At 36.3% G+C, this 15,181-nt stretch overlaps 1 protein-coding gene across 1 annotated transcript in view; it reads left to right on the top strand.

Moving 5' to 3' along the window:
- The window catches only part of mRpL3 (mitochondrial ribosomal protein L3), a 122,445-nt gene that overhangs the window by 28,060 nt on the left and 79,204 nt on the right, over positions 1–15,181 (top strand). The window contains exon 3 of the mRNA XM_090408424.1: positions 1,871–1,961. Within this exon, the coding sequence (XP_090264550.1) occupies positions 1,871–1,961 (91 nt within the window). The remainder of the gene's footprint in view (positions 1–1,870; positions 1,962–15,181) is intronic.

Below are 15,181 nucleotides of genomic sequence, written 5' to 3'. Positions count from 1 at the left end.
AATCATTTACCCTAGCCTGACTTCTGGTGAAAAAAAATTATAAATAAATAAAATAAAATAAAAACGGAACTACATTAAACAATTTCTAAAGCCAGCGTAATGCCCAAAGTCTGGCTCAGATATGTTGATGATATTTTTGCCATTTGCCCCCATGGCCATGAAACATTAAATACATTTCTATGCCACCTAAACAAACAACACAAATGTATCCAATTCGCCATCGAAATCAAAAATAACTCTCTTCCTTTTCTGGACATTTTCTGAACACACTTGTCACACGTCTTCCCTCAGGCTGTCTCTCCTTCACAGTCTACTGCAAACCTACACACACAGGCCAATACATGTATAAAAATTCATACCACCATCCACTACAAAAACTAGGAGTTATCAGCACCCTCAAACACAGAGCCCTAACAATTTGCTCCAATGAACAAGCTCTGAATCAAGAATTTGAAGTTATTAACTAAACATTTGTAAAAAATAGCTACAATAATAAAATAGTTTACAAGATCCTCCATAAAAATGCCACTAAAAGCAAAAAAGATTACAAGAATGCCATACTCTACATTAGGGGCACCTGAGAAAAAATAGATAGAACACTATTTAAATACAACATTAAGACAACCTTCAAACCCTTGACAAAATTAAGAAATTTACTTAACTCTTCCAAAGATCCTCTTCCATACTTGGTCCATCCAGGGGTTTACAAAAATTCAGTGTACCTGTAATCTACCTTTCATAGGGGAAACAGGACACACCATCCCAATCAGAAAAGATGAACACAAATACCACATTAAATACCTCCACTATGGTAAAACAAGCCTATCAGACCATGCACTCCAAACATGAAATAGACTTGGTGCCTTTCCATTGGCTGGAAAAGCACCAAGTCCCTACACCATACCAAAACCTAGTTTGAAAGAAAATTGAAATTAGCTTGTGAAATGCTGAAAGATCATCCAAATCTGAACAAAAGTGATGGATTAATTATTCCAAGAATGTGAAGGACCCATCTTCAACCCGTATAACAACCAGAACAATCTCAAACATTTGAAAATCACAAATCAAGAGCACTTTAGAAATTGTCTAATGTAGGTCCGTTTTTTTTTTATTTAATTTAATTATTTATATTTATTTTTTTATTTTTTTTTTCCCAGAGGTCAAACTAGGGTAAATGATTAACAAGTATTTAGATTTATTTTACTTTTGTATAGTGCCATATCATGTAGCTTGTATCTTATACATATGTATTTTTCCTGCTCTGTGACGATGACCTCAGTACAGAGGTCGAAACATCGAATGTTACTTTCTTAATATTAAGTAAAGTAATTATTCTAACACATGTGTTGTGTCTCCATAAATTCTTCACAATGAATGCTGACCACTGTGTAACCCAAAAGAATGAACATTTAGAATGAGATTAAATTCACTTGCCATTTGTCACTCTTTACTCACCCCTGTGGCAAATGGATTCCTGGAGTCCAGTCTTGACTGAATATAACATATCAAAATTTGGTATTTACAATCAAATATTTGTTGCTTCCTATTAAGGTCCAGATTAAACCAGACTTCAAGTTTGGTTTTATATGGACCTTAATAGCAATATAAAAATAGCTTACAAATAACTGCCCATTCTACATAAGTTGAAAATTTGCTATGATAATGAATGACAATGTAAAATAAGGCTGTTGTAAAAATGCGCCTTTTTTTTTTTTTATGACTGTTTCAGATGGTTTACATGCTTGTTTATTCATTTTTTTTATTATTTATTAAGAAAGTTAAACTGCAGAACTTGCCAGCAGAATGGTTTGCATCTTTAAATAATAATATTCTGATCTATGTGTAATCTTAATAATTCTCTCTTATGTAGTTCACAACGTACAGGACTTATAGCACGAAAGATTGGAATATATCCTATGTGGACAAAATCTGGAAAAAGGCTCTTGACAACTCTGCTGCAGGTGACTTTTAATAATTTCATATCATTATTTATATGTGTTTAGATAATGATATTTACTTTCTGCTCTATAAATAATTTACATTTAAATAGCAAACATGTTTAACACTGAATTGATACAATTAAATAATATAGTGATTACATCCAGAAGCAGACTGGTATGTAACATAATAGGACACTTAATGCCAGGTTCCTAAATCCTAATTCTTGTTATGACAATAAATTATCTCTGCTGGTTAACATCCATTTACAGTCCAGCTGAAGCAACTTCCTCTTCCTCTGTTCTTTGGAGTAACCTCTCTTTCTTGTAGAACCAAGAATGGCAAAAAATAGTCAAAAAAGATCAAAATAGAGCATGGGGTATATTTCATAGATACTCTACCACAACAAACTTAATAGCATTTAAATGTGTTCATACAAAAACACGTCATGTGAGACATCGGAATCAAAAACAATATCCTAGATTCAGTTTACATCATAAATTAATCAAACAACCACTGCAAAAACTGTTCTGGGATAAAATCTGGAAGATGAAAGGTAGATACGGAACACACCAGCTGTCTATCTTATAATGGATAATGAATATTATGTGTTATTTATAATATGTATCTTATAATGGATGTGATATGTTATTGCTGATCCTAAAGCTATTGCAGACACTTTGGGCAAAAACTTTCATGTCTTCCTGAATTTTTAATATTGAAAGAGCAGCAAGAAATACAGTGATTAAGCTTCTGTCCCAAGGATAGAGCCATACAATCAATGATTTGTTAAAGAGGAACTCAAAAGAGCCTTTTTGCTATCTCACCCCCTAACACAGTCGGCCCTTATGACATCCATTATGAGATGATAAAAAAAAACCTCTCATCCTCTGTAGATCTCCTTCTCTTACTATACAACAGAATATTTACAGAGGAAGAGTTTTTGGACTCTTGGAATAAATCAGTTGTCATTGCTATCCCAAAGCCAGGCAATGATCCGATCGAAGCCAACAATCATCGCCCCGTTGCTCTGACTAACTGTCTTTGTTAGGTCTTGGAAAAAATGATAAATGCAAGGTTTGTCTGGTACTTCAAATGCAACAAACTTCTTTCCAACACATAATTTGGCTTTCGTAGACACCAGTCAACCTTGGACCACTTAGAAACATGTATAAGAGACACTTTCCAGAAACAAGAACGTGTGGTTTCAGTGTTCTTCAACATGGAAAAGCCTATGACACAGTCTGAAGACACAATAGGTAATTCTCTTTAAGTCAATGATTTTACAATTTACTGTCACTCCTGCAATATTTGGATCATTTAAAGACAACTTCAGCAAGAAACCAATCGTGTTTCTTCATGGGCTTTTTGTCATGGATTCAGGTTATCTGCTGAAAAAAGCTATCTGTGTACACCTGGAAATGCAGTCTCCACCCTGATCCTTATTTAAGAATGGGACAAGCTAGTGTACCCATAATTCCACAGGCCAAGTTTCTGGGACTCATCTTTGATAGAAAGCTCATTTTTTTACACACATTCATCATCTTTGGGATAAGTGCAAAAATGCATTGAATATCTTTCACACTTTATTCTCTACTAAATGGGGTGCTGATCAATGTTCCTTGCTTCACGTTTATCATGCACTTGTACATTCAAAGCTTGATTATAGGTCCCAGGTTTACAGTTCTGCAAAGGAGAGTATGCTCTGGTGGCTGGACCTGGCCCATCATCAAAATATTCCAATTAGCTATCAGTGATTTTCACACATCACTCATTCAAAGCCTTTATGTCAAAATCAAATGAATGAATTCCCTCTATTGCTTAGATGAAAATATCTCTTAATTATGACCTAAAAATAAAGTCTTTTCCAGATCACTCTATATGGACTAGTCTCTTTTCTCTACATTGGAAGGTCATGTATCACACATGGCAGACTACCATCTGTCCTTTTGGTATGCACATTAAAGAGGCTATGGAAGCTATTGACATGAGCCTGGATAACATTACCTGCACCAAACAAAATGGTATTCTTCCTTCATGGCAGGCTTGCACCCCCATCTTGCAACCCCCTCACTTTGTCAACCTTCAATTGTTCAATACACATAGAGCAGCCTACTCTGATTTCTTGCCCATCTGTACTGATGGTTCAAAATCAGAGATCTCTGTTGGCTGTGCTGCTATGTTCCCTAATATTACAATCTCTAACCAGATCCCACCCGACTGCAGTAACTATACAGCAGAATTGCATGCTATTCAGCTCGTACTTGTGCATATCAAAGAAAACTCCTACCAGAAGTGTATAATTTATATAGACTCTTTGAGTTCTTTACAGGCTATCTCCTCTCTAGTGTATAATCCACATCCAGTGCTTGGTGGAATGCTTCAATTCTTGCACAACATAGAGACCTTTAATTTCAATGTTCAGTTGTACTGAATTCCAAGCCATGTCGGAATTAAGTGAAATGATATTGCAGATATAGCTGCTAGATCAGCTCATACTTTCTTGATCTACCTCTCGACAGTCCCTTGTACTGAATACTCACAGGTCATAAAATCAAAGTTAACTGCACAATGGCAATACTCATGGCAGGAAGTACTAACGAACAAATTACATGAGATTAAGCCTGATATTAAATGCCAGCTGTCTAGTCAATGTAGAACAGAAGAGAGGAAGTTGTTCTTGCTAGGCTCTGCATAGGTCACAGTCATCTCACACATTCTTATTTACTGAGGGCTGATGACCCACCTATGTGGGAAATGCAACATGTGTCTTACCATTAGTCATATTCTGGTGGAGTGCAAGCACTTCACACTAGAGAGAAATTACATTTTTACTTATTTGACTTAGCCCTGTACACTCAACTAGATGTTATCAGATTCAAATAGATTGCACATTTTTCAGATTTTTTAAAAAACATTAATTTATTCAAAGACATTTGATTATGGATTTATATATAATTTAGATAGATGCTGCATTGTCAGCAATAGATAAGACAACATTGATGAGCTGGAATATGAGATGTGGTCAAAAAATAGCACAAAGTCCATTTACTGTAGAGAGATTGAACTGCCCACTGCAACCACTCAGTCTCCAAAAGTTAGATAGGGCTAAATGGCCTCGCCTACTCCCTATATGGGAATAAAAAGGCGTTAGCTGATTAGTTGAGCCATTTACTGCTGGTCATTTGTCATTTATTTCAGTTTTACTTTGCATTATTGAGGAGTATTATCGTAAAGTGTGATTGTATGTTGTATCATTTTATTCTTCATCAAAAACTGTACAGTTCAAAAAGCTTGATAACAGAAATAAACAAAAAAACATTTGACACACACACACACAAATATATCAGTGTGTCTCATCATCCATGCAACAGGGAGAACATCACCATTCTTTATTCAAAATGATTTAGGACTAACAGGAACTCCCAAAACAGTTAAACTATATTCTGAATGATATTCTCATTCAAACATTCAGCAACACTCAGAAAAACTACTACAGTCAACATCTGTGGGAGATTACAGTTATGGTAACATTTCATAAAACACTCAACTATTCTTGAGGTGCAATATTAGAATGGGATCTCCTTGATATTCCAAATGAGGAGATATGCACAGAGCTTCAAAGATCGGAGTGAGGTATGAGGTGCATCCTATTACAAAGGGATAGTCACTTGGTTCTAACCAGGAATGTTGTTACCCTTACTTTTGATACACATACACAAATCTCCAATGTGGATAAAAGCAGGATATATGAATGGTTCTGTTAGGCCCTGCATCCCTAATTCACTGAGATGCTTTAAATGTCATGGCTCTACCATCTGTGCCATATGTGGTAGTGAAGAGTGATCATAAATCTTAGAAGAAACTCTTCAAAGAAACCTAAATGTGTTGACTGTAAGAGAGAGCATCCAGCCTACTCCTGTGCCAAAGGTGGAAATATGAAAAGAAATACTAAGGATAAAAACTGAACAAAATATCTCATATCAGGATGAAAAGAAGAAATTAACCACTACTATGCATATTTAGGCTTAGGTGCTGGTTCACACTCTTAATTAAATTTAAGAGAATAAATACAGCAAAGAGAAATAATTAAACAGATTTAATCATACTAATACCCTCTGTTAGGCTAAGATATATGAGAACCCTAGAATTCAGTTCACTATAAAAAAAATAAATATCAATGGCCTGTCTTTTCTAGATACTCTAATCACTCCTCTGCCCAGTGTCATTCTTTCTTTCTCAGTTCACAGAAAACCAGCTTACACAATTAGAAACTTTCTCATCATCCCCCTCCCCACCTCAACAGTATGGTCATCAAACCCTTGTCAGCAGAGCCTCCAATGTCCGTTCTACCCTGGCTTCCCTTGCAGCTGAACTCTCCTTTATCCACCAGACCTTCCTGTCAGGCTTCTTGTGTTGATAGTACCGATCTTGAACTCTGGTGATGTTGAGTTGGGATTGGTTTTAGGATTTGTTCCAGTAGCTGATTTTTCACTGTTTGTCCTGGTTCCTTGGCGAAAACAACGGGGGCCTTGTTTAACTGGGCGACGCCCCAGCCGGCACAAAATTCTGTCATGTTGTAGCATCATTTTTTTTATTTGATTTAAGCCAATAAGAATACAATTTGGTCGGCTAAATCCCAAATTTCCAGCCCATCCTCGTTCATTCAGTACCCAGGTAGATACCAAACACAGTGCACCACGAGAAGGTGAGGATTGGACATTAGGTTAGAAGCCCTGATCGGTTCTCCACATTCCTTTAAAGGCTATATGGAGGTCTCCTCTCAGTTATATAGCTTTGACCATTAAACACCCCTTAGCAGATTTATTTAGAAGTCTAACATCATCTGCATAAAACAAAGAGCTGACATTAACATCTCCAATTTTGATATCAGGTTTAATACCACTTGACTTCAATTTAATGTGATCCATATAGATAATAAATAACCAAGGGGATAAAGTGCATCCTTGTCTGACACCAGATTTAACATTAAACCATCTTCCTGTACTTCTTTCAATAGAGCTTTGAACAACTTTTCTCTTGGCACTCTGTCATATTCCTTTCTCAGATCTACAAAACTTAAAAACAGATCTTTTTTATATTCCCACGATTTCTCAACTATTTGTCATAAAGTGAAAATTTGATCCTGATAGCCTCTATTTGGCCTGAATCCAGCTTGTTTCACCAAGCTTCCCTTCCACAATTCTTCTCTACCAATTTCTCAAGTATATTTGCATAAATTTTACCAGGAACACTCAGTAGGAAAATACCTCTGGAATTCTCACATTCAGTTTTATTTCCCTTTTTATATATGGTTTTTACATTCTTACATGTAAAAAACATATATAATTTGATTATGGGTACTATAAGAGCTGTATACTCCAATCATCTGGAATTCATTCCTCTGTCCAGGCCTTCTGGACTGTGCGATGCAGCCACTGTAAGACTTTTATACCTCCATACTTGAGCATTTCTGGTTGAATATCATCTACTCCCACTGCCTTTCCACATTTCAGGCTTTTGATGGCTTTTTCTGCTTCAACTATGAATATGTATTCCTGATTGCATGTCGAGTGTTTTATACTACTGTGCTCTCATCACTGCTTGTTTCATTTAACAATTTTTCAAAGTAATTACTCGATACTTTCAGGATATCTTTTTCTCAAGTTTTCATGTCACCTTTATCATTTCTCATTCCTTTTACAGCACTCTTTCCTCTATTTCTGAGCTTCTTCAACAACCTCCAGAATATCTTGCCTCCTTGATATTTATTTTCTATGTACTTACCAAAGTCTCCCCATGACTTTTGCTTAGCTAGTTTTACACAGTGTAAAGACCACAAACTCTCTTATTTGCCAGGAACTTTTGATATGCTTTTTTCTTTTCCTTCACTGCCTCTTTAACTTTCTGCGTCCACCATGCAGTTCTGATTTTTCTATACTTGCAGAAAACCTCACCACATGCCTCTCTGGCTGAATCAATCAATGTTTTCTTCAGGATATGCCACTGAATCTCCAAGGTTTGATTCCTGTTCTCAAACTCTTTCATTTTTTCTTGAATAATGTTTGTGTATTTTAGTCTACAGTTCAAGTCTGACAGCTGCTCAACTTTTATTCACTTTAAAACTTTCTTACATGTTATCCTTTTCAGTATGAAATTCAGTTTCATTCTGCTCAAGACTAAATGGTGATCACTTTCAATTTCAAATCCTCTGTACACTCTAGTCCTGCACCGTGGGGAAACATCACTATCAACAATAACATAGTCAATGAGACTTTTTTTATTCCTTGCCTCTTCTCTCCACGTCAATTTGTGCACATTTTTATGTTGGAACATTGTGTTATCAATAACCATTCCATGTCTGAGCAGAAATCCAACAGGTATTTTCCATTATTATTAGCTTTGCTCTTTTCTCCAAATTTTCCCAAAATATTTTTACATGTCTGACAATCATTTCTTACTCTGCTATTTAATTCCCCGACAAGGACCATCTTTTCCTTTTTTGATTGTGTCAGTTGCTTTCTCTAAAGCCTCAAAAAATTCCTCCACTTCTACCTTAGTAGAACTTTCTGTGGGTCCATAGGCACAAATAAGTCTCTTGTCCAATTCCCCATTCTGATATTTGCCCACATCACTCTACTTGATATTGCTTGCCATTTAAGAAGATTAGCTTTGTATTTAGTGTTCAATACAATGTCTACTCCTTCTTTTCCTTGGTTGTCATTGTCTGAATATAACATTTTGTATTTATTGCTTAGAAAGATCTCACCTGTTTTTGTCTTTTTTGTTTCAGTCACCTCTATGGTGACTGAAACAAATGGCAAGCAATATCAAGTAGAGTGATGTGGTGACTGAAACAAATGGCAAGCAATATCAAGTAGAGTGATGTGGGCAACTTGCTACACCTTCTTTTCCCTGATTTTCATCATCATCATCATCAAATTCCTGACGTGTACCCTCAAAGAGTGTACAGGATATGATAGTACTACATGAAGAATTTACGTCATTACTAACTTCCTATCTACAATTTTCCTCCAAATCAGCCTGTTACTTGTAAAGACTCCAATATTATCATTATCAGATCTTATATTTCTATCGTCTAAGGCACTTTGTGCCGTATCAATCCACCTATATCTCGGTCTTCCTCTGGGTCGTTTTCCTGCCAACCTGGTAGAGAACACTTGTTTTGCTAATTGTCATCGATTGTCGTTGATGTCTCTGATTGTCATTACCTGAATATAACGTTTTGTATTTACTGCTCAGAAAAATCTCGCCAGAATTTGTCTTTTTTTGTTTCAGTCAACCCTATTATGTCGATCTGGTACTTATCCAATTCCTCAGCTAGCTCCATATCTCCATTTCCATTCAGGTTTCTTATATTGATAGTTCCATTCTTGAACACTGGTAACGAGCTGGGTTGTGTTTTTGGATTTGTTCCTATAGCTGAATTTTCAGTATTTGCCCTGGTTCGCTGGCAAAAACAACAAGGGCCTTGTTTAACTAGGCAATGCCCAGCCAGCATGAAATTCTGGCATGTTATACCATCATTTTTTATTTTGGTTTAAGCCAATAAGAATACAATTTGGTTGGCTAAATCCCAAATTGCCAGCCCATTCTCATTCGTTCAGTATCTAAGTAGATACCTAACAGGGTGCACCACAAGAAGGTGAGGATTGGACATTACGTCAGAAGCCCTGGTCAGTTCTCTGCATTCCTTTAAAGGCTATGTGGAGGTCTCCTCTTGGTTATACAGCTTTGATCCTTAAGCATCCTATAAAATAAGACTCATGTTGAAAATATACATTAAAATTTGATGTTTTAAGGATACTTGTGACATAAAGACTGAATAATATAAGCACATAAATACAAGAAAGATATTTAATTAACCAAATATTTTGATCTGGAAATAGCAGACCATCTTTAGTGGCACTACAAGAACAGTTTTAAAAAAAAAAATACAAGGTGGAATACTAACAATAGACCATTTAAAAATAGAACAAGCCACGTGATGTTATATCACTAAGTATTAAAGAGAATATTTTTAAGCAGAGACATGATTGAAATAAAGATATTAATTAATAATATTAAATAACATAAAATTAATATGAATTAATGAGTTATCCTGATTAGACTTTCCCAGATTTTTGATATAGATATACAGTCATTCTGATTCAGGTTAGGACGATAGAGTAAGGCCTCTACGCTTTCTTTGAATAAACTTTCAAATTTATAACAGGATCTATGTAAGAGGCGAGTTTTTGACCAAAGGATGTTGTTGTTAGTTTCAATCCCGTGCTGAGCCAATCCAGATTTTTCAGGTTTGTTGTGATGAATGGAGGATTGATGTTCTTGGATTCTTTTTTCAAGAGAATGTCCAGTTTGTCCAAAATAGGAGAGATCACAGTTGAAGGGAATTTGATAAACTCCAGGAAGTGACATAGTTGAGCGTTTGTCTTTAGGAGAAGGAAAATGGGAAGATAATTTGTTAATAGGTGAATATGTAGCTGTTAACTCATATTTCTTCAGAATTCTTGCGATAGGTTCTGAAATCCTGGAGATTATTATTATTATTATTCCGGGAAACTCCAAGGAGTCGGCAGACTCATCGAGGGAGGCCCTAACATCATGTCAAGAACAACTATTCGACATTCACACAGAATCTATCATACCTTGCCTTGAACTCTTTCACGATCGTAGCACCCACAACAGACTCTGGCAGCTTATTCCACTCATTCACCACTCTCCAAGTAAAAAACCTAGCTCTAACACCCTTGTCAACCACATTCTTGCCCAACTTCCATGCATGGCCCCTAGTCCTCCCACCACCAGTCCTATCTTCAAAAATATCTTCTGGATTAATCTTATAGAACCCTTCAGTAATTTGAATGTCTCAATCATATCACCCCTTTTCCTCCTATCGACCAATTTCTGCAACCCACAAATCTTCAACCTATTCTCATAAGATTCGTTCCACAGACCTGCTATCATCTTGGTCACTCGTCTCTGGATCCTCTCCACTTCATTACGAAGAAACCCTGGCGCCCATAACTGGGCACAGTAGTCCAGATGGGGTCTTATCAAGGCTCAATACAGAGGAACAACAACAACTTGTTTGTCTCTACATGTTAAAGTATTTTTCAGAAGCCAAGTGATTTGATGAGCTGATTTAGCCACTTTTGCAATGTGCCCCCTAAACTTTAATTCCCTATCCACCAACACTCCCAAATCCCTGGCCTCATCATCTCCTGGAGTACAGTTCCACCAATGTGATATACTGCTGCTATTCTTTTCACCCCAAAATGCATTTGGAACTCGACGTATTGAATCTTTATTGTTTTGTGGTGGATTATAAGAATCGAGAAGATGTTGGGTACTCTTTTCAGAAAAGCCATTGAGTTTCATGTTGTTGGATAGTAATTGTTCTACTTCTAATTTTCTACAGAAAGACCTTTCTACTATCCAACAACCGCAATTATACGGACTGATCTATAACTGGAGACTTCTGTCCTGGAACCATGTTTGTGGAGTGGTACTATTTTGCGTTCTTTCCACTCCTTAGGAACTCGAACCCACTGCAAGACTTTCATTAAATAACTGGATCAAGGACATAACCATCTGTTGCACATTCCTCAAGAATACCTGGTGATATGTCATCCATTCCCACAGCCTTATTAACATCTAACACAACCAATGCCTGATACACCTCTGATTCTTTCACTTCCAATTCTCCTAATACTTGCCTATCTTCTATATTGCATGGCATCATTTACACCAGTATGATATATGTTGATGAAGTGCTCATTCAATAATTCCATGATGTCCTTTGCAGCTGTTATTCTGCTACCATGACTATCCACCAGCGTAAACCTGCCATAATTATTCTTTCTCTTGTTTGCCATATAGCAGAAAAATTCCCTTGAGTTAACTTCGCCTGACCAGCCAATCTACTATACTGCACCATTTCTTTCTTTACCATTTGCTCGTCACCTTTCTAGCCTGCACTTTATACTCTTCATGGATCCGATCACCACCAACTGTCTTGTACCTCCTCCATAGCATTTTTGTTTCCATCACAGCTTGCTTGATTTCACTGTTCATCCATTTCACTCCTACTCTATTTACTTGCTTAACCCATGGTATGCAGTTATACGCTGCTTTTGAGATACTGCCTTACGAGTTTCCATGCATTGTCAACATCTTTTCTGCTCAGCTCATCTACCCAACATGCTGATGTTAACTGACTACAGAGCTTCCTATAATCACCTGCTTTATACTTCCACATGTATTCATTTTTGGCAGTAACCTTTTCTTGTTTCATCACTTCCCAAACAAGTATCTCATGATCACTTAAATTTGTTTAGTTAAAATTGTGTATTAATTAAATTCTTTGAGTTTCTTGTATGCATGTAGCTTTGAGAGTGAGCAAAATGGTGGTAAGATGTGGATCAGTGTGAAAGACAAATGCAAGTGGCATAGATTTTTCAAAAATGGTAAGTGCCATTAATGCTATATGAATGCTAGGGAAGAGATTGAAGATATCTATGGAAAGGATTAATAGTAGAGATGAGAGAGTTTGGGTGTGTAGGAAGTGTAAAATACTTAGAGATTATGAAGGGTCTTTGAATGCGAGTGGTAATGGGCAAAAGAAGCAAGTAGGGTTGATGGTACAGTATGAAAGTAAAACAGCAGTGAGCTAGCATGTTACCTTGTGCATCTGCTGTTTTACCATTCAATGCCGGTTAGCAGTAGTGAGTGGTAAGACAGTGGATGACAATCACAGTCTCGTTACTTTGTGTTGGAGAGATTGATTAGGAATAGAATACAGGATTGGGTTGATGGACATAACATTTTCTTTATGATGGTCAGAATGGATTTGTAAAAGATATGTCCTGTTTTAGCAATTTACTTGCATTTTATGATAAGGTAACAAGTGTGTTAGATAAAGGAGAATCGTATACAGTGATATTCTTGGACTTTGCAAAAGCATTTGATAGATTACCACATGATAAGTTGGTGTATGGAATACTACTTATTCCCATCTTCTTCAGAAGATGGGAATAGGTAGTATATTGGTTAGATGGATTGGAGATTGACTCTCTCTCTCTCTCTCTGAATGATACCACAAGTTGTGTATGATGGAGCAGTCCCAAAAAAAGGAGGGTAACCACTGGTGTTCCCCAGGGTTCTGTTCTTGGGCCCCTGTCGTTTAACTTGTTTGTAAATGATATATCATGTGGACTGACCGGGGAGCTTCAGATGATGCAAAGTTGGAAGAATTATAAATAACACTGCTGATGTTAATTCCCTTCAGGAAGATTTGAATAGACTTTTTTACTTGGACAAAGGAGTGGAGTTGTAGTTTTAATATCAATAAGTTCAAGGTGTTGCATTTTGGAGTGCAAAAATATAAGGCTGTGTACTATATTGATGCTGCCATACTGCATGAAGCGAATCAGATTAGAGATGAGGGCATGGTGGTTGGCAGTAGACTGACATTTAGAGGGTATATTGCTAGTTGTTGCAAAGGCTGCACATTGTAGTGCTACTATGATAAGAAGTACTCTAACATGTATGGATAAGGAAGTGGTTGTGCCACTGTATAAAGCACTGGTCAGACCACACTTGGACTATTGTGCTCAGATATGCTCACCTGGTTTTCAGTGTGATGTGGAGACATTGGAGAGGATCCAGAAGTGAATGACTAAGACAATATCAGGAATGTGGACTTCTGGCTATGGAGAGAGGTTGAAAAAATGTGGATTGCAGAGTTCAGTGGATAGGAAGAAAAGAGGTGATATGATAGAGACATTTGAGTTAGTGAAAGGATTTTATCAGATTAATCCAGATGAGATTATAAAAAGAGTGGAAGGCAAGAGAGAAAAAAACCAGAGATCATCCCTGGAAGGTATGTAAAAGTGTGGTGAAGAGGGATGTGAAGAGTATATTTTTTACATGTAGAATTGTCAGTGAATGGAATGCATTACCAGAATGTATTGTTAATGCAAGGAGTGTTAAGGATTTTAAGATTCAATATGATAAATATGTTATTTTTAGAGGTACCTGTGGCATAGTATAATTATTAAAAGAACATGTAAGACCACAGTAATAACTTTTAATTAATAAAAGTACAGATATTTCATACTAAAACTAATAGTACATCTTCAGTGTCACACAAACAGTATAGAATGCAATACAAGTAACGAACGTTCGGTGGATCACCTATTAAAATACAATTGTTGCTGCGTGCTAGGAAATGATAGAAAATAATAATTAATCTTTAAGATAATTGTTTTTTTTTATTGATTACATAAAATAAAAGTCTGCCAGATCTTTGAGAAAGAGAGAGAGACAATCATTTTGATTTAAATTCGGTCGGTGTAAAATAGCTATCCAACTTTCTTTAAAAAGGCGTTCATATTTGAACCTACATCTGTGGAGGAGAATAGCTTTATCCCACTGGATATTATGAGTAGTGTTAATACTGTGTTGTGCTAGACCAGATTTCTGAGGTTTGTTATATTCAATATAATATTGATGTTCCTTAATTCATTTTCCACAGAACGGCCAGTTTGCCCAAAATAAGAAACATCGCATTTGCATGGTATTTGGTAAATGCCAGCCAAAGATAGAGATGACAGTTTATCCTTTGCAGAAGGCAATAAAGAGGAAATTTTGTTGATAGGAACATATGTGGGAATCAGTTGGTACTTTTTTAAAATTCTACCTATAGGTTCTGAGATTCCTGGAATGTAAGGGATTGGAACTCTGCGAATTGTTGAAGAAACCTTAGGTATTGAAACATAAGATTCAATTATCTGTTGGATTTGATTTGGGTTGTAATTATTCAATTCCATTAACTTTTTAATGATGGAAAGTTATTTTTGTAAGATTACTGGAGAAGAGCAAACTTTATGTACTCTATTAATTAGAGATTTAATTTTTGAGATGTGTGGTGAGCAGACTTTTTATGAATGTATCTGCCAGTAAATGTGGGCTTTCAAAAGACACTTGTAGATAAGGTACCAGAAGAAGTTCGAGTAAGGAGGATGCCCAAGAATGGTAAAGTACCAGCTTTACCATACCACTCTTTATTGCCTTCTACAAAGGATCTCTATCTTTGGCTGGCATTTACCAAATACCATATGAATGCAATGTTTCTTATTTTGGACAAACTGGCTGTTCTGTGGAAAAGAATTAAGGAACATCAATATTACATTGAATATAACAAACCTCAGAATCTGGT

This window comes from Typopeltis vanoorti, chromosome 18 (assembly GCF_054136105.1).
Source record: "Typopeltis vanoorti isolate ZY-2024b chromosome 18, IOZ_Tvanoo_1.0, whole genome shotgun sequence".
Classification (NCBI taxonomy): domain Eukaryota; kingdom Metazoa; phylum Arthropoda; class Arachnida; order Uropygi; family Thelyphonidae; genus Typopeltis; species Typopeltis vanoorti.
This window is presented reverse-complemented; position numbering and strand designations above follow the sequence as displayed.